This window comes from Melozone crissalis, unplaced genomic scaffold (genome assembly GCF_028551555.1).
Source record: "Melozone crissalis strain CALT ecotype California unplaced genomic scaffold, PUWL_Pcris_2 ptg000254l_1, whole genome shotgun sequence".
NCBI lineage: Eukaryota > Metazoa > Chordata > Aves > Passeriformes > Passerellidae > Melozone > Melozone crissalis.
Window position 1 is genome coordinate 940,283 of NW_026536012.1, and position 25,026 is coordinate 965,308.

Consider the following 25,026-nt stretch of genomic DNA (forward strand, 5'->3'; position numbering starts at 1 on the left):
AGCCCAGTGAGGGACATGGCAGCTGCAGCCCAGTGAAGGACAGCACAGCTGCAGCCCAGTGAGGGACAGCACAGTTGCAGCCCAGTGAGGGACATGGCAGCTGCAGCCCAGTGAGGGACAGCACAGCTGCAGCCCAGTGAAGGACGGCACAGCTGCAGCCCAGTGAGGGACAGCACAGCTGCAGCCCAGTGAAGGACATGGCAGCTGCAGCCCAGTGAAGGACATGGCAGCTGCAGCCCAGTGAAGGACAGCGCAGCTGCAGCCCAGTGAGGGACAGCACAGTTGCAGCCCAGTGAAGGACAGCGCAGCTGCAGCCCAGTGAGGGACAGCACAGCTGCAGCCCAGTGAGGGACAGCACAGTTGCAGCCCAGTGAGGGACATGGCAGCTGCAGCCCAGTGAGGGACAGCACAGCTGCAGCCCAGTGAGGGACATGGCAGCTGCAGCCCAGTGAGGGACGGCACAGCTGCAGCCCAGTGAGGGACAGCACAGCTGCAGCCCAGTGAAGGACAGCACAGCTGCAGCCCAGTGAGGGACAGCACAGCTGCAGCCCAGTGAGGGACATGGCAGCTGCAGCCCAGTGAAGGACAGCACAGCTGCAGCCCAGTGAGGGACAGCACAGCTGCAGCCCAGTGAAGGACATGGCAGCTGCAGCCCAGTGAGGGACATGGCAGCTGCAGCCCAGTGAGGGACAGCACAGCTGCAGCCCAGTGAGGGACAGCGCAGCTGCAGCCCAGTGAGGGACATGGCAGCTGCAGCCCAGTGAGGGACAGCACAGCTGCAGCCCAGTGAAGGACGGCACAGCTGCAGCCCAGTGAGGGACATGGCAGCTGCAGCCCAGTGAAGGACAGCGCAGCTGCAGCCCAGTGAGGGACGGCACAGCTGCAGCCCAGTGAAGGACATGGCAGCTGCAGCCCAGTGAAGGACAGCGCAGCTGCAGCCCAGTGAGGGACAGCACAGCTGCAGCCCAGTGAAGGACGGCACAGCTGCAGCCCAGTGAGGGACATGGCAGTTGCAGCCCAGTGAGGGACAGCACAGCTGCAGCCCAGTGAGGGACAGCACAGCTGCAGCCCAGTGAGGGACATGGCAGCTGCAGCCCAGTGAGGGACGGCACAGCTGCAGCCCAGTGAGGGACGGCACAGCTGCAGCCCATCAAGAACCACCGGGACACACCGGGGCAAGGCCTGTACACAGATATTCAGGTACAACACTGATATTTTACTAGGACTCAAAGGCCACCTCTACTATATAAATCCAGTCGCAGGGGGTCCCTCACAGCACAGGCACCCACCCTGCCTTGTGTTCCTCATAAAGCACTGAATGAGTGAGATCTCATCAGGAAAAGGTAACAGGGACCTCAGGTCTGTTTTCCCATCCAAGATGGGTCACCCTGGGAAGCTGGAGCAGCTCTCTGGAGCCTCCTGGGACTGAACTCCCACCTCCTGAGCCATCCCTTGCCCGGCTTTGGCCCTGGGCACAAACCAGCTGCTGTTGCAGCCCTTGGCGTGGTTCACACTCCCCTGGCAGTGGCTGGAGCAGCAGATCCTGGCTCTGCTGGCACCAGCTGCAGCTCTGCCCTGCCCATGGCAAGGTCTGCCCCTCTCCAGCCAGGCTGCAGCGCTCCATTCCTGCTTGTGCCAGAGAAAGCAGGAGGAGTTCTGGGCCCTGCTGCGTCCTGTCAGCTCAGCAGATTGGACAGTTCCGTGGTTCCAGGTCTGGCATTTGTGTTGTGTCCTGTCCACACGTGAGGTACATCCAGCTCCTGGGCATTCCCGGATGACAGGGACAGGGAAAAATTTCCTTTTCCTTTAATCTGAAAGCCTTTGGATTTCTAATCTGAGGAAAAAGATTTTCACTGCTTATAGAATCTGATGGCAGAGTCCTGTGCCCTTGGGATTTCCACGGCATCAAGATTCCACCACGGCAGCCTCCAGAACGGCAGAAGACTGATTATGGAACACTGATTTTATATCACTGTGAGAGAAATTAATTAATTCATGAACACAAACACATTGATGTGTAGTTGATTTACAGCAAGAGAACCATTTCAGATCAGGAAAAGATGAGCCCTCCAATGGTTCTGTGACCTGTGCAGATTTAAATTACCAAATGGAAAGCCAAGGTTCCGTACTACACAAAAAAATATGTGTTGTAAAAGCAAAAGCATTGCAGTGTGTGGAAAATGTGTATTTTATGATTGGCTTTTCACAAATATTAAAATGTATGTTATATGTGTTGTGTTAGAAAGTTATGCTGCGTTAATTTTCTTAAGTAGTGTGTTAAATACAGTTCTAAGTTATAACATAAGGTTAAAATAGAAACTATGCTCACCTTCCTCTCCAACACCTCCCAGGGAACACTTTTTTCAAATGGCAGTTGTTCTGCCACTAAGTGGATTTCTCATGCCGTGAAGAAGCCCAAGTGCTTCCCAGAACTTTTATAATCAAGGGTAGGAAATTATTTTCCAATTCGCCAACCAGCAAAATAATTCAGTTACTCAGAATCCTTGGAGGAACAGCCTCAAACAAGCAAGGGAAGCTTTCAAAAGAGGCACGAGAAGACAAATTGCACAGGGCTGCTTTGAAGATGTATTACATTTAGTGTGGCCTTAATTACTCACACCCATCATCTCCTTTAATCAAGGGTCAGCTGCTTTATTTGTCAAGAATAGAGGTTTAAGCAATTTTCAATGCAAGATGCAATAATTACACTTTCTGCTAATGAGTCCTTGCGCAGATTATTTGTCACTGTGTATAACGAGGAAGCTCCGCTTTCTCATTCAAAGCTGCAAACCCCACACGGGCTGCAGGAGGGGGGTTCCAGCAGCTCCCCTGGCACCAGGGCACCCTTGGGACACCCAGAGGACACCCAGAGGACACCGTCAGGACACCCAGAGGACACCCAGAGGACACCGTCAGGGCGCCCTCAGGACACCCTCAGGACACCCACGGGACACCCAGAGGACCCTGCTGCTGCTAAGGCTTTGCCAGAGCTTTAACCAAGCTCTGTGCTGGGTCCCAGCTGGGAGCTGCCTCCCCTCCCAGCCCTGGCTCTGTCACAGGGCACAAACAGACAGCAGCAGCCTGTGAGTGGCAGGGATCAGTGTGTTGTGCCTGACAGGAATACTGCACCTCAGCGCTCATTTGCATCATCGTTTTGAACCCTTTTTATAGAGCTCCTATTGATTTGCAGAGGTGGCTTGCATTTTAAATCGCAGCCATGTGTGTTTCAGCTCCAGCTCAGTTTGCTGTATTAGGAAGGTGCAGTTAGCGTTTCCCTGTTTGCACAGGAAAGCAGCTGTTCCAGAAGAGTTTTCCCAGGGTTTCTCACCCTCCTGGCCCGGGCTCAGGGGGGCTCTGCTGCTCTGTTTCTCTGGGAGATATTTTCTTGAGTAAGATAAAGTGCTTGAACTCAGCTGATTTTTTCTGAGCAGCAAGCTGCAATTTGCACATTGAAAATAATCATTAAAAGTGTATTTTTGTCCCTTTCCATGTCCCCACACAGATCTCTGGATATCTCATTCCCAACCAGCAGAAAACACATTTAAATGTGTTGCAACATCACAAATTTCTGTGTAGTGAGCAAACCAGACAACACCAACCACAAAAAGGCAATTTTGTGTACTCTGCACACACATTCAATTTCGACATCCTACATTGTAGAAGCAAAGAGCAGAAATATTAATTTCTACCATGCAAAGCTGTTGCTGTGTTTTTCATTCCCTGAGGTCCACACCCTTGACCACATGGCACACCCAGACCCTCACTCAGGTAACAAGGGTTTGCTATAACCTATAAAACATGACCTGGTACAGAGGTGATATTTTAGCAGTGTATTTATCCATAAAAGTGTCTGGTAAAGTCCACACAGATTTATTGTCTCTATTCTTTTATATATAATAAAAATGTGAAATACTGCACTGTTTTCCATCTCCATGTGTTTGGATGACAGCTAAGGACCCATCCTGGTGCCACAGGTAATTCCTGCTCCTGTTAGGATCCTTGAGGTTGGGAGAACCCTCCCAGGCCATGGAGTCCCAGCTGTGCCCAACTTCCACCTTGTCCCCAGCCCGGAGCATTCAGTGCCACCTCCAGGATGGGCACTCCAACCCTCCCTGGGCAGTTCCAAGCCCTGACCCCCTTTCCATGGGGAAATTCCTGCTGATGTCCACCCAGACCCTCCCCTGGCCCAGCCTGAGCTGTTCCCCGTGCTCCTGTCCCTCTCCCTCCTGTCAGGAGCTGTGCAGTGATCCAGCCCTGCTGTGAATTCCTCAGCGCTCCCTGCCCTCCTGTGAGAGCCAACAATAAACTTGGTGTGCCTACAAGTGCCTCTGCATTGTTGGAGGACTTGTCTCGCATCTCATTAGTAGCTTCCCTTCATCCTGCAACTTTAATTAGCAGCTCCAGAGTGGGATTTACCCACGGCTGCCATGGGTGAGGAGTGCGAGCTGATGAATTATTCAAAGTAAATTAAGAGACCGAGGGAGTTCTCTTCCTGTCTCCCACTAATACACAGTTCATTAGCAGAGATTTTCACCTGTGACAGTCACAGGTACCTCACAGGCTGAATTTCTGTGCTCACCTGAAATGGATTCTGTCTGTCCCTGGCAGTGTCAGACCCCGAGTTTTACTGGCAGAGATTTCATGAACAGTGACAGTCAGTAAATTAGATCCCAAAGATGGGGATATCTTCATTAAACCTAGGCGGGCAGATTCCCATCACCCTGGAACACCCCTGGGAGCCTGGCAGGACCCACACGCATCTGGCGCCCACCCCAGGCCCTTGGAGCCTTGTCTGAAACCTCCTGAGAGCTCCCAGAGAAAACATGGAGACGTGAGAAAATAGACATGGAGAAATGAGAAACACGGAGAAATGAGAAAACATGGAGACATGAGAAAGAATGGAGAAATGAGAAGGTATGGAGAAATGAGAAGGTATGGAGAAGTAAGTACATATGGAGAAATGAGAAAACATGGAGAAGCTCATCCAGTCGCACCACGTGCCCCTGTCCCAGGTGCTCCAGCCCCAGTGTCCAGCCTGGCCTGGGGCAGTGCCAGGGATCTGCCCTGGGCACCCTGTGCTCCAGCCTTTAATGCAGTTTAGTGCTGCTGCTCTCCCTCCCCATTGTCCCCAGTGCAATCAGCAGGGACCTGCCAGCCCGTGCAGCACGGAGCAGCAGCACCCACCAGGACAGGGGCAGCGTTCCCTGCTGCTGACAGAAATCACTGCTCCTCAAAGCCCTGACGCTCACCATCTGCAGATAAAATTGACTGTTAAATTGGACTGCTTGCTTATAGCTCAGATTTATGGCTTTGTGAGCAGAGGACGCGGGAGCGGATTGTTTCCTGAATGACTGTGGGGAGAGGCACAGCAATGCTCGGAGCTGGCTCCCCCAGGAGCTGGCACCAGCTCAGCTGCCCTCTGCAGCCCCGTGCCACAGGGTGACAGTGACAAGGCAGAGCTCAAGCCTCCCTTGAACAGGCTTTGCATTTTTCCCATACCTGCATTAGAACATTCCCAATCACATCCCTACACACAACAGTTTTAATTTGGGTCACTAAAGAAATCAGATTTTTAGCATTCAAATCAAATAACAATTTAATGTATTTAAAGAACAGAATTAATTGTACAATCACACCCACTAACACTCAGAAACAAAGTTCTGGATCCAGCAAACCCTCACAAGAGCCCGTGGTTGTTCTCTGCTGTGATACCAGCTGGGCTTCAGCACAGTCCTGCACCCCTCTGCCCTGGGAAAAAGGAATTTCTCCCTTCCCTGTGCCCAAGAAACCCCTTCCTGACACCATCCAGCCCAGCAAAGGGCCCCAGGTACCTTCTGCAGAGGCAGCCAGCCCTGAGAGATGAGGAGCCCTGCGCTGCTCTGAGAGCTGATTGCAGCAGCTAATTGCCTCTAAAACCCTCCCTTCACAGTCAAGTTGGAATTGTTCACTTTCAGCTTTTAGTCATTAGTTTGCACTGTGGGTTTTTTGCCAAGATTGGGTTTTGGGAGGTTTCTGACATTAAAACATTCTCCAGCACAATGAGGGTGCCTAATGCCGCTCTGCCAGGCTAATTAGCCAGGGCTCCTGAAGCTTCTGCCCGTAAACATTCTTTATTTCCCACACAATATTTCTGTCCCTGCTCTGCCCCTTTCTGCTCTGCCAGCAGCTTTGGGAAAGCAGGTCCCAGCACGTTTCCACATCAGCAAAGCTTTGGGTTCTCCTCCATGCCCAGCTGTGCGCACCTCTGGATCTTTGCCCTGCTGTTGACTTAGGCCCAGCATAAATCCTGGCTTTAAAACAGACCCAGCTTATTGGGATGTCCCTTTGAGCAGCTTCCTCTTTGCAATCTCCCTTTCCTCTCATCCCTGAAAGTGCCAGCAGGAATTTCCCCCTGGAAAGGTGCTCAGGCCTTGGCACAGCTGCCCAGGGAGGTGCCCAAGGCAGAAGAGTCATTTCCTGGGGATTAAATGAGACAGAAGGGATTTTATTCTCTTTTAGTCAGCTCCTTGGTAGGAATCTACAGGGACAGCTCAGCAGGTAAAGTGAACGTTCCAGTTTGCAAACCTGAAATAGAAAACATCTCTGTGCCACCCTCACGGAGACTGCGAGCTGAGTTTGCAAGAGCAGAGAGAGAGGAAATGAGGGAGTAACCAAGGGGATCCAGAAGGATCCAGAACCTGCCTGCCGGGCAAAAGTGTGGGGTAATAGGAATGTTCAAAAGGGAACAAAAAAATTGGAAAAAAAGGAGGAATTTCATGAGCTTTACCTAAAAATTGCATTCCCAGCCATATTCATGAAACCATCCTTTGAGAACAGATGGTCGATAACCTAAATAATTTTTAGTTTAGGCTCCAGTTTTGCAAGAAATCGGAAATATTCTGTTTCTGTACTAGTCTTGCCCTGGAAAGAGAAGCTGATTAAATTAGAGTAGAAATGAGTTTTAGGGGATCTTGCCTGGGCCCTTTTCTGCAGGGCTTGGCACAATGTGAGGCTCCCCAGCATCCTGAAAGCAAAGAGCTGTGCCCGTTCCTGGAGCAGATCCTGCAAGGGGGAAGTGCCACAGCTCTGCCGGGCCTCTGAGACTGCATTTCCCTAAAAATACCACTTCCTGGGGAAAATGGAGCACCTGTGCAAGAGGCACCCTCAAACATTCCCTTTCTGGGTCCCCAAACCCACACGCTCAGAATAGACATTGCCACACGGAGCCAAGCGCTGCTGAAGCCAAAGATGATCACTAAAGCACCTAAATCTTCATTTCCTTCCGCATCACACCACCAGGTCCAACAGATCTTTATGTGGAGCAAAGGCTTTTGTTATTTATAACCACTTTCAGACCATTTTTCAGTATGGGTTTGAACTTACACCAACGAAGATGATAAAATTACCTTCCTTCTTAAATAATCAAGCCAGTCTACTAATGTAAAATTAATGGCATGGAATGAAAACGTTGGGCAGTTTCAAAATAAATTAAGTGTGGAAGCAGGTTACGTTTAATCAAGCTGTCATGCAAATTAGCAGCCTCACTCTGTGAGGACTATTTAAAGAATTTCTTACTGGTGAAAATGCTTTTGGAAGAACAACAGGAACAGTCTCTGTTTTGTTGAGGCCCAGGAATGTTAAAAAGCTCCCCCAGAACAGGGTCAGAGTGTGGATTCTGCTGGGAGGGAAGCGCCACACCAGGCTGGGGCAGCCTGGGCCAACATCCCCAGCAAATCACAGAGTCTGGGATGCTGCAGCAGCTGCCAGAGCAGAACACGCCACCCAAAACAGAGCTAAACAAAAGGGAAAAGTAACAGCAAACCAAAACAAACCCAACCCAAACAAACAAAACAATTCTACAAGCACAGAATTCTTACGGGGGAGAAATGCACAGACTGGTTTGGGTTGGCAGGGACTTGAAATCTCATCTCATTCCAAAGCCCTGCCATGGCAGGGACACCTTCCCCTGTCCCAGGTGCTTCAAACCCCAATGTCCAGCCTGGCCTTGGGCACTGCCAGGGATCCAGGGGCAGCCACAGCAAATCTGGGAATTCTGTTCCAGCCTGTTTTCTTCCACACCCAACCTGTTGCCCAGCAGTGCCCCTGTCCCCATGGCTGTCTCCTGTCCCCAGCAGTGTCTCTGTCCCTCCCTCCTGTCTCTCCCAGCCCACAGGACTCCATTCCAGCTGGGAGCCCAGCCTGGGCACTGCTGTGTTCTTGGGGCTGCACCCTGGGCACTGCTCTCTGTGCCTGGCACTGCACCCAGTCCTGCGAGCTCCCCTTGTGCCCTGGGCACTGCTCTCTGTGCCCGGCACTGCACCCAGCCCTGCTGAGCTCCCCCTGTGCCCTGGGCACTGCTGTGTGTGCCTGGCACTGCACCCAGCCCTGCTGAGCTCCCCTTGTGCCCTGGGCACTGCTGTGTGTGCCTGGCACTGCACCCAGCCCTGCTGAGCTCCCCTTGTGCCCTGGGCACTGCTGTGTGTGCCTGGCACTGCACCCAGCCCTGCTGAGCTCCCCTTGTGCCCTGGGCACTGCTGTGTGTGCCTGGCACTGCACCCAGCCCTGCTGAGCTCCCCCTGTGCCCTGGGCACTGCTCTCTGTGCCCGGCACTGCACCCAGCCCTGCTGAGCTCCCCCTGTGCCCTGGGCACTGCTGTGTGTGCCTGGCACTGCACCCAGCCCTGCTGAGCTCCCCTTGTGCCCTGGGCACTGCTGTGTGTGCCTGGCACTGCACCCAGCCCTGCTGAGCTCCCCTTGTGCCCTGGGCACTGCTGTGTGTGCCTGGCACTGCACCCAGCCCTGCTGAGCTCCCCTTGTGCCCTGGGCACTGCTCTCTGTGCCTGGCACTGCACCCAGCCCTGCTGAGCTCCCCCTGTGCCCTGGGCACTGCTGTGTGTGCCTGGCACTGCACCCAGCCCTGCTGAGCTCCCCCTGTGCCCTGGGCACTGCTGTGTGTGCCCGGCACTGCACCCAGCCCTGCTGAGCTCCCCTTGTGCCCTGGGCACTGCTCTCTGTGCCTGGCACTGCACCCAGCCCTGCTGAGCTCCCCCTGTGCCCTGGGCACTGCTCTCTGTGCCTGGCACTGCACCCAGCCCTGCTGAGCTCCCCCTGTGCCCTGGGCACTGCTGTGTGTGCCCGGCACTGCACCCAGCCCTGCGAGCTCCCCCTGTGCCCTGGGCACTGCTCTCTGTGCCCGGCACTGCACCCAGCCCTGCTGAGCTCCCCCTGTGCCCTGGGCACTGCTCTCTGTGCCTGGCACTGCACCCAGCCCTGCTGAGCTCCCCCTGTGCCCTGGGCACTGCTGTGTGTGCCCGGCACTGCACCCAGCCCTGCTGAGCTCCCCCTGTGCCCTGGGCACTGCTCTCTGTGCCTGGCACTGCACCCAGCCCTGCTGAGCTCCCCCTGTGCCCTGGGCACTGCTCTCTGTGCCCGGCACTGCACCCAGCCCTGCTGAGCTCCCCCTGTGCCCTGGGCACTGCTGTGTGTGCCTGGCACTGCACCCAGCCCTGCTGAGCTCCCCCTGTGCCCTGGGCACTGCTCTCTGTGCCTGGCACTGCACCCAGCCCTGCTGAGCTCCCCCTGTGCCCTGGGCACTGCTCTCTGTGCCTGGCACTGCACCCAGCCCTGCTGAGCTCCCCCTGTGCCCTGGGCACTGCTCTCTGTGCCCGGCACTGCACCCAGCCCTGCTGAGCTCCCCCTGTGCCCTGGGCACTGCTGTGTGTGCCTGGCACTGCACCCAGCCCTGCTGAGCTCCCCCTGTGCCCTGGGCACTGCTCTCTGTGCCTGGCACTGCACCCAGCCCTGCTGAGCTCCCCCTGTGCCCTGGGCACTGCTGTGTGTGCCTGGCACTGCACCCAGCCCTGCGAGCTCCCCCAGCCTCGGGCTCTGTGCCTCCTGCCCTCCTACACCAGCCCACTGAGGGGAGCAGAGCAGGAGATGATTTCCTGTAGCCAAATTTATTTTTAATTCCAGTGTGATGGTTCTGGGCTGGCTGCCTTGAAAAGCTTGATTGCTGTGAATTTCATCCACTTTTTTGGTTCTGTGACTTTCCATGTTTTATACATGTCCAAATCCGTTTTCCTCTCGCAAGATTAGCTGAGGGAGGGCTCAGAAGGGATATTGTTTTGAGGTACTAATGCAGATTAAAGAGTGGAATGGAAGGTTAAGGATGACTCAGTGCATTTCTTTATCTCTGTGGGCTGAGGTGGCTGTGACTCAGGGCAGAGCCAGGCCAGGAGCCAGGAATGCAGAAAGGGGAAGGGGACACTCAGGAGGTGTCCATGGAGCCCCAGAGGTGTTTGGAGGGTTGATCTGGTCAGCAGAGCTCCAATAAATCATGGGGGAACCCAGCACCCCATTGAGAACAGCTCAGAGTAAAGAATAAATCATGGGGGAACCCAGCACCCCATTGAGAACAGTTCAGGGTAAATATCCTGGGCTGATGCTTGGAACTGTGGGTGCAGAAACCAAACCCACTCCAAGAAACCAAAGCTGGAGGAGGTCACTAAACCTGAGTTTGTGTGAAACCCAGAGAACCAAACACTTCTTTGGGTTGAAGAATTTCTTCCCAATGCCCAATGCAAACCTGCCCTGCTCCAGCCCCTGTTCCTGCAGGATGCCCTGGATCCCCTCTGCCCCCAGCCTGAGCTCTCCCCTCCCTGGGGCCACCAGAAATGTAACACCAAGGGGGTTTATGCAGGTTAAAATAAAAAAAAATCACAAACCAAATACTAAATACCATAATTAAATTAATTTGAAGCTAATTTCTGATCGTGTGCAGGACTTTATAAAAAAAAAAAAAAAGAAAAAAAGAAAAAAAAAAAAGAGCTGTGACAAAAGCTATATTTTGTTCTCCCTTCCTCTGCTCTTTAATAGTCTCTGAATGAAAAGTCTAGTACAATTTTCTAGTCCACTTGTTCCAGCCAGGGGGAAAGCTGCTCGTTATAATTAGGCCACTTTCATAACAGATTTGCTGCTGCCCCTTCTGCCTTGGATGTGGCCTGGGCTCTGCACCTGGAGCTGGGGCACAGTCCCTGCCCAGCCCTGCCCTGGCCCATGGGCACAGCAGCAAAGCTGCACAGAACCTGCCCAGAGGGGTCTCTGCTAGAGGGGTCTGGGCTGGAAGGAGCTCTGAGCACCCAGAGATCGCCCCACTGAGCCCATGGGTGAGCACTGCACTCCCTGCTCAGCCCTCACCCCACTGAGCCCATGGGTGAGCACTGCACTCCCTGCTCAGCCTCACTGAGCCCATGGGTGAGCACTGCACTCCCTGCTCAGCCTCACTGAGCCCATGGGTGAGCACTGCACTCCCTGCTCAGCCTCACTGAGCCCATGGGTGAGCACTGCACTCCCTGCTCAGCCTCACTGAGCCCATGGGTGAGCACTGCACCCTCTGCTCAGCCCTCACCCCACTGAGCCCATGGGTGAGCACTGCACCCCCTGCTCAGCCTCACTGAGCCCATGGGTGAGCACTGCACCCCCTGCTCAGCCCTCATTGAGCCCATGGGTGAGCACTGCACTCCCTGCTCAGCCTCACTGAGCCCATGGGTGAGTGAGCACTGCACCCTCTGCTCAGCCTCACTGAGCCCATGGGTGAGTGAGCACTGCACCCTCTGCTCAGCCTCACTGAGCCCATGGGTGAGCACTGCACCCTCTGCTCAGCCCTCACCCCACTGAGCCCATGGGTGAGCACTGCACTCCCTGCTCAGCCTCACTGAGCCCATGGGTGAGCACTGCACTCCCTGCTCAGCCTCACTGAGCCCATGGGTGAGCACTGCACCCTCTGCTCAGCCTCACTGAGCCCATGGGTGAGCACTGCACCCTCTGCTCAGCCCTCACCCCACTGAGCCCATGGGTGAGCACTGCACTCCCTGCTCAGCCTCACTGAGCCCATGGGTGAGCACTGCACTCCCTGCTCAGCCTCACTGAGCCCATGGGTGAGCACTGCACCCCCTGCTCAGCCTCACTGAGCCCATGGGTGAGCACTGCACTCCCTGCTCAGCCTCACTGAGCCCATGGGTGAGCACTGCACTCCCTGCTCAGCCTCACTGAGCCCATGGGTGAGTGAGCACTGCACCCTCTGCTCAGCCTCACTGAGCCCATGGGTGAGCACTGCACCCTCTGCTCAGCCCTCACCCCACTGAGCCCATGGGTGAGCACTGCACTCCCTGCTCAGCCTCACTGAGCCCATGGGTGAGCACTGCACTCCCTGCTCAGCCCCAGCTCTCTGCAACCCCACCTGTGTCACAGACATCTTCTATGGAAAATCCTTTCCTTAGGGTTTCTCCTCCCGAGAGGCTGAGAGGCCTCAGGAACAAAATGCAAACAATGGTTATCTGCTGCTGTGGGATGCAACAGGTGCATCTGGGATTGGTCTCATGTGGGTGTTTCTAATTAATGGCCAATCACAGTCAGCTGGCTCACACAGAGAGCTGAGCCACAAACCTTTGTTATCATTTCTTCCTATTCTATTCTTAGCCAACCTTCTGATGAAATCCCTTCTTCTATTCTTTTAGTATAGTTTTAATGTAATATATATCATAAAATAATAAATCAGCCTTCTGAACCATGGAGTCAGATCCTCGTCTCTTCCCCAGTCTGAGACCCCTGTGAGCACCGTCACACCCCCGGGCCCTGTGAGTGAGCTCGGCAGCAGAGGGAGGGCACCCAGCCAGGCCATGGACCAGGGGGTGCTCCAGGGACACCAGGTGTGCCCGTGGGCACTCAGAGCTGGCAGGTGCAGGGTTGGAAAAGCAGGGGCAGAGACTCAGGAGGCATTGGCCCCCCCAGTCCCCTGCTGGCACCAGCACTGGGGCTCACAGGGGCAGTTCCAGCCCCTTGGTCAGTGCTCAGAGCCCAGCCCTGCCCCCAGCAGCCCTGCCCAGGGGATTTGGGGAGGGGGGCTCTGATCCCATGGCAGATGGCATCGGGGGTCACGCACAGCTGGTGCTGAGCGCTGTCACAGCTCCATGCCCTGAGCCACTCACCCCGCGTCAGCTGCCATGTTCAGCACCCCGGCCTGGCCATGCTGCAGCTCCAGCTCCCCTTGGAGCCAGGGGACAGCACAATTACTGCAGGACAGGCGATGGGGCAGCTCCCAGGCCAGGCTGACCTGCCCAGGATCCCTGCCCTGGGACATCAGCCGCCCGTCACACTCGGTGACAAGGAGAAAGCCATTCAGGCTCTGTTTGCTCCTCAACACAACGGCCCCTTGGAACAAATCCCAGTTTGCATCCCTTACTGACTCCTTGTTTTGTTAGTTCCTCTGCAGAGCAGCTGAAGCATTCGCCATCATTTAAAATGATAAATTATTTTAATTTGCGCTGAATTTATTTATTATTGCCGCGCAGACAAGAGGCAAGTGCCATAATGTGCTTGTTTAATAATTGGCAGGGATTGGGAAGAGGAAATTCTTATGCAAACAACAACTTCATCTACCGGGGTGTGCACAGGGGCCTGCAGGTCCCACGGTCACATTTCAGCAATGAAACCCCACGGAGCCGAAGGATTTATGACCCAAATTGCACCAGAATATCAAGGGGATGGAAGTCAAGAAATGAACCTTTAGAAATCATAAAGGAAAGAAGGGGACTTTTGTATTTGTTACACTCTGCACAGACTATTTATTTATATTTATTATAATATAAATAAATATTATAAATATTTACTATTTATATATATTTACTATATTTATTACACTCTAACAGTGCCTGTGCTCACAGCCATGCCCTGGACAGGCACTGGGGGGACTGGGATGCACCCAAAAATTAGAGTATCCCAAAATTTCAATTGCTGCATGGACTCACCGCCCACTTGCTCGCCTCCTGCTGCAGAGCTCCTTTCCAAATGCTGGTTCTCAGTAACACAAATGACACTGGGTGGGAGTCAGACCCAAAGTCACACCTTTCCCAGGACACCATCACTCCTTGGGCAAGGGACCTGAGCTATTAAGGATGGCTCTTCTTGGAAAAGAAGGCAAAACTGGTGAATCCCAATCTCCAACAGTCACTGGCCCCTCAGAAATTTAATTTAAATATGAATTAGGCACCCCCATCCTCCTGAGAGCTGCTCAGCTTTGGGTGCAAGGTCTGCCTGGCAGAGGTGCCCCAGCCCCACAGGCTCCCCAGCCATTCCCACCTGAGATCTGGCTGTTCCCAGGACCTTGGGTTTCCATGGGATCCATGGGATGCACAGCTCGGGCAGGATGCCCAGAGCTCTCAGGGTAAATCCTGGGTGCTGACCTTAATGCTGAGATTTTGGTTTGAGCCCCTGGAGGCTGAGGAAGCCCAGGCAGGGCTCTGGGCCCAAACTGTGAGCACACCATCCCAAACTCCTCGAGAACCACACACTGCTGAAAAGATCTCGTGCTTCTTTAAAAGCCATGACAGCCTCCAAAGCCCAATTTGCTGCGCTGGCACAACGCACAGGTACTATAAAGGTACTCTCACTCACACTTGGCTTCATTACCCGGGAGCTTTGAGGAAAACAAAACACACAATAAAAACCTTTACTCGCTAGAAAAACACTTTTGATCATCTTCAGCCGTGCACGTTCTGATCTCCAAGGGGGGATATGAGTTCCAAAGTGCAGGCGGGGTCTGCTGGCCCTGCCTGGGGCAGCTCCAGCTCGGGAAAAGGGCGATTCCTGCTTTTCCCAATGCCTCCTGCTGCCGTGCCCAGGTGGGCTCTCCCTGCCCTCCCCACATCCCCCTCCACCTGGCAGGAAGGGGGAGCAGCCCCCGAAACAGCTGGAGGGGGGCTCTGTTTCCCCTGGGTACCAGCCCTGCTCAGGCAGGGAGGGAGGGGACACGGGAGGTGACAGGGCTGGCCCTGCTGGCTCCCCTGCATTTGTCACCTCTCTTAAACCACTCCTCTTCCGAAATTGCCCCTTGTGCCGTCAGTGAGACAGATGAGCAGGAGAACAGGGTGAGGGGGCACGGGGTGATGGAGCACATGGTGATGGAGAACAGGGTGATGGGGCACAGGGTGATGGGGCACAGGGTGATGGGGCACAGCGTGATCCCTCTCCTGGGGAGACCACAGCAAAGCCTGGTTCTGGTTCTGAACACCCAGCCTGCTTCCTGAACTCCTACCAGTGCACAACGCAGCAATTTATTCTTTTAATAAAACCACGGCTTCAGAACTCGCTCTCCTTCCTCGTGTGTTCTCATAAAATCTTAACCAGCTGCCTGGGAAGAATGCAGAAAGGATGCAGGATGGAATTCTACTGCTGAAAATCAGCGCCTTCCCAGAATTGTTCTGCCATGCAAAACAACTGTGTTGCTGACAGAATTTCTCCTAACTCCAACAGACAAAAACAGTTGGGGCTGCGGGGATCCATCACCCATTGGAACCAAACAAAGGGGAGCAGCTTTAATTACTGAGGCTGCAGAAATAACTCATCACAGCACAGCTCCTCAGCTAAGGAGGGGTTTCCTTTAAAATCCTGTGCTGAGGGGCTTCTGCACCAAAACAGGTGCCCAGTGACAGCCTGGGCAAACCTTCTCTTCTGTCAGAGCCTGGGGAAGGGACACGTGGGCACTGTGACTGCTGCTGCTGGAGTGCTGGCCTGGGAGGCCAGGGAGAGTCCCAGTATCCCTGTGCCACCTGGGGACAGTCCCAGTATCCTGTGTCACCTGGGCACCACAGGACAATCCCAGCACCCTGTGTCACCTGGGGACAATCCCAGTATCCCTGTGCCACCTGGGCACCACAGGACAATCCCAGCACCCTGTGTCACCTGGGGACAATCCCAGTATCCCTGTGCCACCTGGGCACCACAGGACAATCCCAGCACCCTCTGCCACCTGGGGACAATCCCAGCACCCTGTGCCACCTGGGCACCTGGGGACAATCCCAGCACCCTGTGCCACCTGGGGACAGTCCCAGCACCCTGTGCCACCTGGGCACCTGGGGACAATCCCAGCACCCTGTGCCACCTGTGCCACTTGAGGACAATCCCAGTATCCCTGTGCCACCTGGGGACAGTCCCTGTGCCACCTGGGCACCATCCGGCCCCCCCACAGCCTGACACAGGGTGGGGAGGGCACCACCCCCGGGGCCATGGGTGAGGGCTGGGGTCTGGCTGGGCAGCAGCAGCAGCAGCCAGGGAGCCACGCTCCAGGAGCACGGGGACAGGGAGGGAATGATCCTCACGAAAACCCTGTGTGCTCGATGCAAAATGGAATGATTACTCTGAGATATGAATTAGCCATCTAAAATGAGGGAGCTGAACTTTTTTACAGTGTTAGCACACAGAGGCTTCTCCTGGAGAGCCCAGCAGCCCAGGGAGCCTTTACTCCCCATCTTCGGGCAGAAAATGGAACCCCGGTGTGAGAGCTGGGGCCGGGACCAGCTCAGCCTGGCCTGGGCCCATCCCGAGGGGCTCTGTGCCTTCTCCCCTGGCACATCGGCACCGAACGAGACTCTGGGGTGGAAGTTTGTCCCTGTGCTCCCACCCTCGGGGCACGGGCAGATGTGCCCAGCTGCAGCCGGAGCCCCGGGCCGTGTGTCCCAGCGAGGGCAGCCCCAGGCCCGGCTCGGCCCGGCTCCGGCCCAGCCCGGAGATGACCCTCGGGCTGGAAATGCCGCCTCGGAGCCGGGGAGTGCCGCCCGTGTCCCCGCGGGAGCTCAGAGCGGGAGCTGCGGCCCTCGCACCCACGGACGGGTGGTGAATTTTAGGGTAAATGTGGTGGATGTGGCACAGGGAGGCTGAGCCCCGAGCAGGGAGGGGGAACCAGCCCGTGCTGGCCCGGGGAGTCCCGGCCATGCTGCCGGGACCCCGAACGGCGGAGCGGGCACGGCTGGGCTCGGGCAGCTCCGAGCTGCGGGAGCGAACTCTCCTGCAGCCCCGAACGGCATCTCCTGCCCCCGAATGGTTCCTGCAGCCCCGAACGGCATCTCCAGCCCCCGAATGGTTCCTGCAGCCCCGAACGGCATCTCCAGCCCTGGAGCTCAAACAAGAGCCGGTTCCCGATACTCCAGCAGCTAGGGCAACCACTGTAATGTGCTTTGGGGTACGTTCACAGACCGCAGCCAGGGACACCCAGAGGAGAAGAGGGCAGGAGAGCCTGGGTGCTGCTCACGCTGCCATCCCGCATTTCCCCTCTCAAAGCAGAATAACCCCGATCAAAGCGAGCCTGCCGAGGGCACGGGAGCGAGAGGAGATGGTCAGGGGGCACAGGGAAGGAGAGGAGATGGTCAGGGGGCACGGGAAGGAGAGGAGATGGTCAGGGGGCAAAGGGAATGGGAGGAGATGCCCAGAGGGCACGGGGAGCAGACCCAGCTGCAGCACAGAATTCCAGCGTCCCACCGCCCCGCAGCACAGACATTCCAGCGTCCCACCGAAGCACGGACATTCCCGCATCCCATTACAGCACGGATATTCCCCCATCCCACCGAATCGCAGACATTCCCCCATCCCATTACAGCACAGACATTCCCCCATCCCACGGAAGCACGGACATTCCCCCATCCCACGGAAGCACGGACATTCCCCCACCCCACCGAAGCACGGACATTCCCGCATCCCAGCGCCCCGCTCGGGGCTCGGCAGCGCTGCCGGCGCTCCCGCAGCAGCCTCGGCAGGAACGCAGCCCGGCCCTCCCCGGGGATGCTCCAGCCCCAGCTCCGTCCCGTTTATGTAACCCCAGCGAGCTGCGGACAGGCCTGGCAGCCGGGATGGGCTCCAGCCCAGCCCGCCTTGGAGCAATCGCAGCCGTCCCTAAAAAGGCACTTTGGAACGGATCTGGGTACTAACAGTGTTTAATGGTGCCTGAGTGTGCCTCGACAGCCTGAGAACCCACCGAGTTACCTTCCCTGCAACGGTACAAATAAACCGCTTTTTAATTATTATTTCCTCTGATTCTCCATTTGTGCCACGGAAAGCACGAGGACCTGAGCACGTCTCAAAATACAGAGGATAATTGAGGTACACATAAAAACCACTTGTCAGCTGCCCTACATAGACATCTACTGTATTTTCAGGAGCTACTACAACAGGAGCAGCCTAAAAACGCTTCCAAATCCCTACCGAAAATGCCTCACGCAGCATTTTACAGCAGACTCCTGGACCACTAAAAATGCTTATGGATAAAATGCATTGCAACCTGGAGATTTCCGTGGCAGCCCAGCAAAAAACAATACGGCCAGAGACTTCATAGCTGAGAAGTGCTGCTAATTAAATCAGATTTCTCACCAGCCAGGAGCTTCAACCGTATTCCAGAGAGGGAGAAAATGGGGGTTTGAACCGTAGTAGATCAAGGCAAAGTACAACACACGGATAAAAAGTTGGAGTGGGGGCTGGGGGTAATTAAATCAGGGCAGAGGATTGTTGAACACAAACCAGGAGGAAAGGTTCGAGTGGATTGTGGTGTCTGAGTGCCGGTAAACAAATGTTGCTCCAGTCAAGAGACAGGAGATCCGGGAGCGCGGGGTCCATTAGGAGAGGCAGGAACGGAGCCACGGCAAGCACAAAACCTCCTCGTGGCACGGAGCCAGCGCTCCGATCGTTGGGAAATATAGAACTGTGTATCAAAATAAATAATGCCGATGGTAATGCTCCTGGCAGGGCTTAATCGTCCTCTCCGTGCCACAGCCCCGCGCTGCTCGCTCTGCAGAGCCCCGGAAGCCAAAACTGCATCATTTCACCCCAACAGCCCATTCCTAAACTTCCAGCAACAGCCAGGGCTTCTCAATAGAGTGGAAAAGGGCAAAGCGCGGAACGAACCGCGCCGGGAGCCGGCGGGCGGCCCGGGGCTCAGGGCTGCGGGTACCGGCCGGCTCTGGGGACGAGTTCCTGCATTCCGGGGCACCCCCGGGCCGCAGCATCCCCGCCAGGCAGGGGCTCGGCCGGAGCCTCCCCGGGCAGCCCGGGATGGACGGATGGATGGATGGATGGATGGATGGATGGATGGATGGACGCTGCGGCAGCGCATCCCGCCCGCCCGCGGCCGCCTCCTACCTCAGCACGGCCGTGTCCCCTTTCCTGACCACCAGGTTGTCCACGGCAGAGCCCGGGAAGTCTCCGCCCGGCGCGGCCAATCTCCCGGGAGGCAGGAACCAGCAGAGGCCGAGCAGCGCGATGGCCAGCCACCGGCGGGAGCCCCGCGGCGGCGGCAGCATCTCCGCTCCGCGCCGGCCCCGGGGAGCGGGCGAGCGCTGCTGCTGCTGCTGCTGCCGGCGAGGGCGGCCCGGGCTGCGCTGGCGGCGGGCGGCGGAGCGCGGCTGCTCCCGGGCGGCCGCCGCAGCATCCAGCGCGGGCGGAGGGCAGCGCGCCCGCTCCGCTCGGCTCGGCTCGGCTCGGTACGGCACGACTCGGCTCCGCTCGGCACGGCGCGGCTCGGCTCCGCTCCGCTCGGCTCCGCTCGGCACGGCTCGGCTCCGCTCGGCTCGGCACGGCACGGCTCCGCTCGGTTCGGCTCGGCTCGGCTCCGCTCGGCACGGCTCGGCTCCGCTCCGCTCGGCGGCGGGCGGTCCCCGCTGCCAGCCCGTTGCCACGCAGCCGTCGCCTTGGCAACCGGCCCGGCGGCAGAGGATGCTCGGCCCTCTTTGCCGGGCTCCCCGCTCCGCCCTCCCCGCGGCCCCAGCCCCCCGCGATCCGCCCCCCCGGAGCACGCAGTGAAAACCGGCCGCCTTGCCAGGAGCCGGAGCGCCCGCGGCAGCGCCGGGAACGGCACCGGCGGCTCCGGCCAGCGGCCCCCGGGACACGCTGGAAGCTCCAGACCTTTCTGGAACGGAGGGCTGCCCACTCTGGTACTTTCACTTCCTAATATTCTACCTAGAAAAAAAGATTCTGGGCTACAGACCTTCTCCAAAGAGCAAATAAACCACTGGCAGGTTATTTCCCCAAATTCTACCAGGAAAGCCAGAGACCTTTACCAAGGAGAAAGAAAAATCACCAGCAGATTATTTCCTAGAATTGACCTAAGACATTCAGAGATCTTCACCAAGGAGCTAAAAACCCACTGCTCTGTTATTTCCCACAATTCTACCAGACCTTTGCCAAGGACCTAAAATCCACTGAAAGATTCTTCCAGGATGTTGAGAAGCCTTTGCCAAGGAGCAAAAATCCGTTGACAGATTATTTCCCAAAATTCCACCGGGACAGCCAGAGACCTTCACACCAAGGAGGGACAAACCACCCACATTTCTGCCCAGGATTCCAGCAGGGAGGGCATCTGGAGACCCTGCCTGACAGATTCCACCAGGCCATGAGGAGCCTTTCCCCAAGGAACATAAATCCACCGACAGATTATTTCTAAAATTCTACCGGGACACCTCGAGCCCTTCAAAAAAGCACAAAACCCCCTGGCAGCCGCACTCGCTGCAGACAGCCAGGAATGAGCGGCCTCTTTTCCCCTGGGGTCCTCCCCAGCACACACAGAGCCCTGGCAGGCTGTGCAGGCACGCAGAGCAGGGGGTTCTGTTCTGTTTGCTGCCCTTGTTCACCCTCTGTCCCCTTTTCCAGGTAAACATTCCAGGCTGGGCACTGCCCTGTTCAGCACCCACACCAGACCCGGGGGGGCACCCTGCCTGCTCAGCCCGGTCCCTGCAGGAACTCCTCTCTCTGAGGCTCCAGAGGGGTTGCACAAGGGCTGCTGTGGAACAGGAATTGCAGGAACGCTGCACTGGGGCTGTTCCAGAGTGATTCAGGCGCATCTGGCCCACACAATGTCCCAGTTGTGCCACTGTCCCTGCCCATCTCCCTCTCATGCCCTGCCAGGGCGTGCGTGGCCCTGCGTGCCCTCCTCCCCTGCCCACGGTTTGCATCAGGACTGGGGAGCAGAACGTTCCAGTTAGAGCAGGTCTGTAACAATCAGGCTGCCTCTTTCGGGAAGCCCCATCCCCGTTCCTGGAAGCTGCTCCCTCCATTACCACATCCCATTAGATGCTCCCAGCTGCCAGGAGAAACCCGAGCGTGCACAAAAGGGAATTCTTCCCTTTCTCCTGCAGCAGCGAGGCTGCAGAGTCTCCTTGGTGAGGCAGGAGAGGGGGAGAGCGGGGCTGGCTCCCCGGGGTGGCAGGGAGGGCACAGAGCTCCTTTGAGAGCAGACACAAGTGCCCAGTGACACTCCCGTGCCACAGCCTGCAGTGCCCAGCCCGCAGAGCATGGCACAGGAGCTGCTCGCTGGCACCATGGAGCACTAAGTGCCAAAATATCGCTGGGAAAGCTGCACGCATTTGGAACTGACACACAGGATATCAGTGGCCTCACCCTCACTGAGGTGTTCACAGAGGGGGAGCTGTCCCACCCCTCAGCCTGCACCACCACCCACCCACTCAGAGATTCACAATCACTCCCCAGGGCCTCTCCAGGGAACAACCAAACACACCCCACAGCATGCAGCTGGAAAGGGAAGGGTCCTGAAGGGCTTCAGGAACCCAGACAAGGGCTGTGACAAGGCAAGGGGAGCAGCAAAACCCCACAGCTGCTCCTCAGGGCTTTCTGCTCTTCCTTCCATCCCACCGTGGGATGCACCCAACGAGATAATTCCATTTACACAACAACTCCTTAACAAAAAGGGGTGCATCCCATGAGAGCTCTGATCCCTCAGAATGGATTCTGGTCTCTCAGAGCAGAAATCCTGAGTGGAACATGGTTCCTCCTCCACCAGACCTGCACACTGGAACAGCTCATCACACACCTGCCGAGCGCATCCACTTCTTTACCAAGGCTTGTGCTCGTCAGTGCTCTTGCACAGACGTTGGGGGAACACCACCCTGATCTCTGGGCAAATCCCACCCAGAGCAAACCCCAAATCCCTGCAGACCCCATCCAGAGCATGGATTTGGGGCCTGGATGTGACAAGCTTCACACAGCTGTCACGTGTGAGGAGCCCTTTGGGTGTTCTGGTTCGCCCAGTGCTCAGACCATCCAGGGTGTAACATGCACATCTCGTTTCAGGGAGAGCTCTGAGCCTTTAATGAGTCCAGTGATGTTCCTCTCGCTTGACCTTAGCGAACAATCAAATCATTTGCTCCTCTTTGAATGAGCAGGACAAAAGGCATCTCTCCCCAGCACCATTTAATCACCTTGCAAAAGATCCTATAAATCTCAATCAACGGTAGCAAAGATGAAGCTTTTTGTTTTGTTTCGTTCATTTTTAGATTCCTATCTTGCCTTTAATGTTATTTGTAGATCAATGGGAAAACGAGCAGGTCAGGGGCCAGAGCAGTTGTGCCCGTCAGGGCTGGTCTGGAGACTGAATTCTTTCATCTGAACCTGCCCCACCTCCTCCCCAAGCCCGGGGAGAATTGTAATGGGGGGGAGAAATAAAGAATAAAAGAGGGAAAATCTGCCACCAGATGTGTGCACACATAGAAAAAGGGTTTCACAGAATGCCTGAGGTTGGAACAGCCCTCCCAGCCCATTGAGCCCAGTGTCCCCCAGCAGTGCCAGCACAGGGGACAGTGCCCAGTGCTGCTGCCCCATGCCAGGCTGTCCCTGCCCTTTGCACAGGGCACGGGGCTGGCAAGTGAGCACTCCCGTGGGCAGGCAGGCACCTCCAGCTCCCCTGACTGCGTTTGGCTGCTTTAGCACCAGGCCCCCCAACCCAGCCCTGCTAACGCCATATGATAATTCCCTGTAATTCAGCTGCATGTTTTTGTTTAGAACCATTTCAAAAAGCTAAATTTAGTTGTTGTTTGCAAGTATTCGTTCAACAGTTTGCACAAATACTCAAGACTGATTCCCAGACTTCACACTTGGCTTTTTGCTTCGTTTCCTTCTGTGTGTTTAACTCTCCTGCACCCGTTCCCTCCCGCTGGCGACACAAGATGGGAGTTGGATGACTAAAATAAACTCCAGGAGAATGAGTGCTTTGGGTCTGTGTCCCACAGCCAGCACGGCACAGGGGAACAGGGCACAGCAACAGAGGCAGCGTGCCCCTGCGCTGGCACCTGCCTGGGGGCAGAGCACTGGTCACAGTGTCCATCCCTCCAGGACAGTGTCCATCCCACTGGTACAGTGTCCATCCCACTGGGACAGTGTCCATCCCACTGGTACAGTGTCCATCTTGCCAGGACAGTGTCCATCCCTCCAGGACAGTGTCCATCCTGCCAGGACACAGCACCAAGCACTGGGACAGTGTCCATCCTGCCAGGACAGTGTCCATCCCTCCAGGACAGTGTCCATCCGGCCAGGACACAGCACCAAGCACTGGGACAGTGTCCATCCTGCCAGGACAGTGTCCATCCCTCCAGGACAGTGTCCATCCCTCCAGGACAGTGTCCATCCGGCCAGGACACAGCACCAAGCACTGGGACAGTGTCCATCCTGCCAGGACAGTGTCCATCCCACTGGGACAGTGTCCATCCCTCCAGGACAGTGTCCATCTCGCTGGGACAGTGTCCATCCCTCCAGGACAGTGTCCATCTTGCCAGGACAGTGTCCATCCCTCCAGGACAGTGTCCATCCTGCCAGGACACAGCACCAAGCACTGGGACAGTGTCCATCCCGCCAGGACAGTGTCCATCCTGCCAGGACACAGCACCAAGCACTGGGACAGTGTCCATCCCGCCAGGACAGTGTCCATCCCGCCAGGACAGTGTCCATCCCACCAGGACTGTGTCCATCCCACCAGGACACAGCACCAAGCACTGGGACAGTGTCCATCCTGCCAGGACAGTGTCCATCCCTCCAGGACAGTGTCCATCCTGCCAGGACATAGCATCGAGTACTGGGACAGTGTCCATCCCTCCAGGACAGTGTCCATCCTGCCAGGACATAGCACCGAGTACTGGGACAGTGTCCATCCCGCCAGGACAGTGTCCATCCCGCCAGGACACAGCTGTGGCTGCCCCTGGATCCCTGGCAGTGCCCAAGGCCAGGTTGGACACTGGGGCTGGGAGCAGCCTGGGACAGTGGGAGGTGTCCCTGCCACATGGGACACCTGTCCCTGCCTGGGCTTTGAGGTCCCAGATGAGGTGACAGGAATGGGAGGGGACACAGCAACAACAACAACCACCAAACAAACAAACAAATCCAAAAAACCACCCACACTACACAGAATTTGAAGAGTTGTGGCTTACGTCCAAATTCGCAGAAACTTTGGGAGGTTTAAATGTTTCCACAATGACCAAAGAGCAGTAGAATCGTAGAGGAAATCAATAAAGTGCTCCTGGAGGTGAAACTAGTTTTTAAATATTATTTTAATATCTTTGAGGGAAGGAAAAAGGTAATAATTCCAACTGGCCTTGGAACTCTCAGGTAATAATCTCTAATACAGCTGCATTTTGTTTTTTTCTCCTGGAGCAAAAACACCACAGAAATGAGGACAACACTTTCCTCCTGTGCTGCAGCACAAACCCTTCCAAGGAGCACCTGGCCAGCACTCAGTGTTCTTCAAAAGAGTCTCAAGCTGCCCAAAATTTACACAAACAACCCAGGGCACCCTAATAATTTGTCATCTTTAATTTTCAAAGAGCAACTTCTGATGGTTCTGCAGAAGTTATGGAAAAGAGCTCACCCAGGCCAATCCCACTGGATCATCAGTCAGAGCCTGAAAAGGCTTTTCAAAAGCACTCCCTGAAAATTCCATTTGGGAAAGGGGTGGAAGATGCAGATAAGTCACAGGTTAAAGCTCTGAAAACACAGACCCAGCACCCTGGCATTTTAAAAGGAAAGTTTTTATCTGTCTCCTTTTTCATATTCCTTATTATTATTTTAATCTCTTACATGTGAAAAATGAAAACAGTGATTTTGTCAAGCAAAGGAATCAACAGAAATTTCCTTTTAAGTGTCTCTGTCACCAATGACTTCAGCATTCCTGACACAAAGGTGGGGTTTCTTGCTAACAGGATTGAAAGCAAATGCCAAAATCTCCATAAAACGCACTTTCCATTTCCTGCATAATCTATGACACAACCACGTGTGCAGTGAAATAGGGAATTATTTCCCATACTCCCAACCCCAGGGGAGCCCTGCTGTGCTCCCATCCAGGCTGGCAGCTCCAGCTGTAAGCAGGAATTCTCCCAGCTCAGGATCAGCTCATCACTGGTACAGATCTGGGGGCCTGGTTCGAGGTTTCACAGTGACAGAACCAGCTCCT

At 55.6% G+C, this 25,026-nt stretch overlaps 1 protein-coding gene across 2 annotated transcripts in view; it reads right to left on the reverse strand.

Moving 5' to 3' along the window:
• NEGR1 (neuronal growth regulator 1) overlaps positions 1–19,142 on the reverse strand; it is a 159,278-nt gene extending 140,136 nt beyond the window's left edge. For both annotated transcript variants that reach the window (XM_054294543.1, XM_054294542.1), the window contains exon 1: positions 18,939–19,142. In XM_054294543.1, the coding sequence (XP_054150518.1) occupies positions 18,939–19,099 (161 nt within the window). In that variant the 5' untranslated portion in view covers positions 19,100–19,142. The remainder of the gene's footprint in view (positions 1–18,938) is intronic.
• Positions 19,143–25,026: the final 5,884 nt, after the last annotated feature.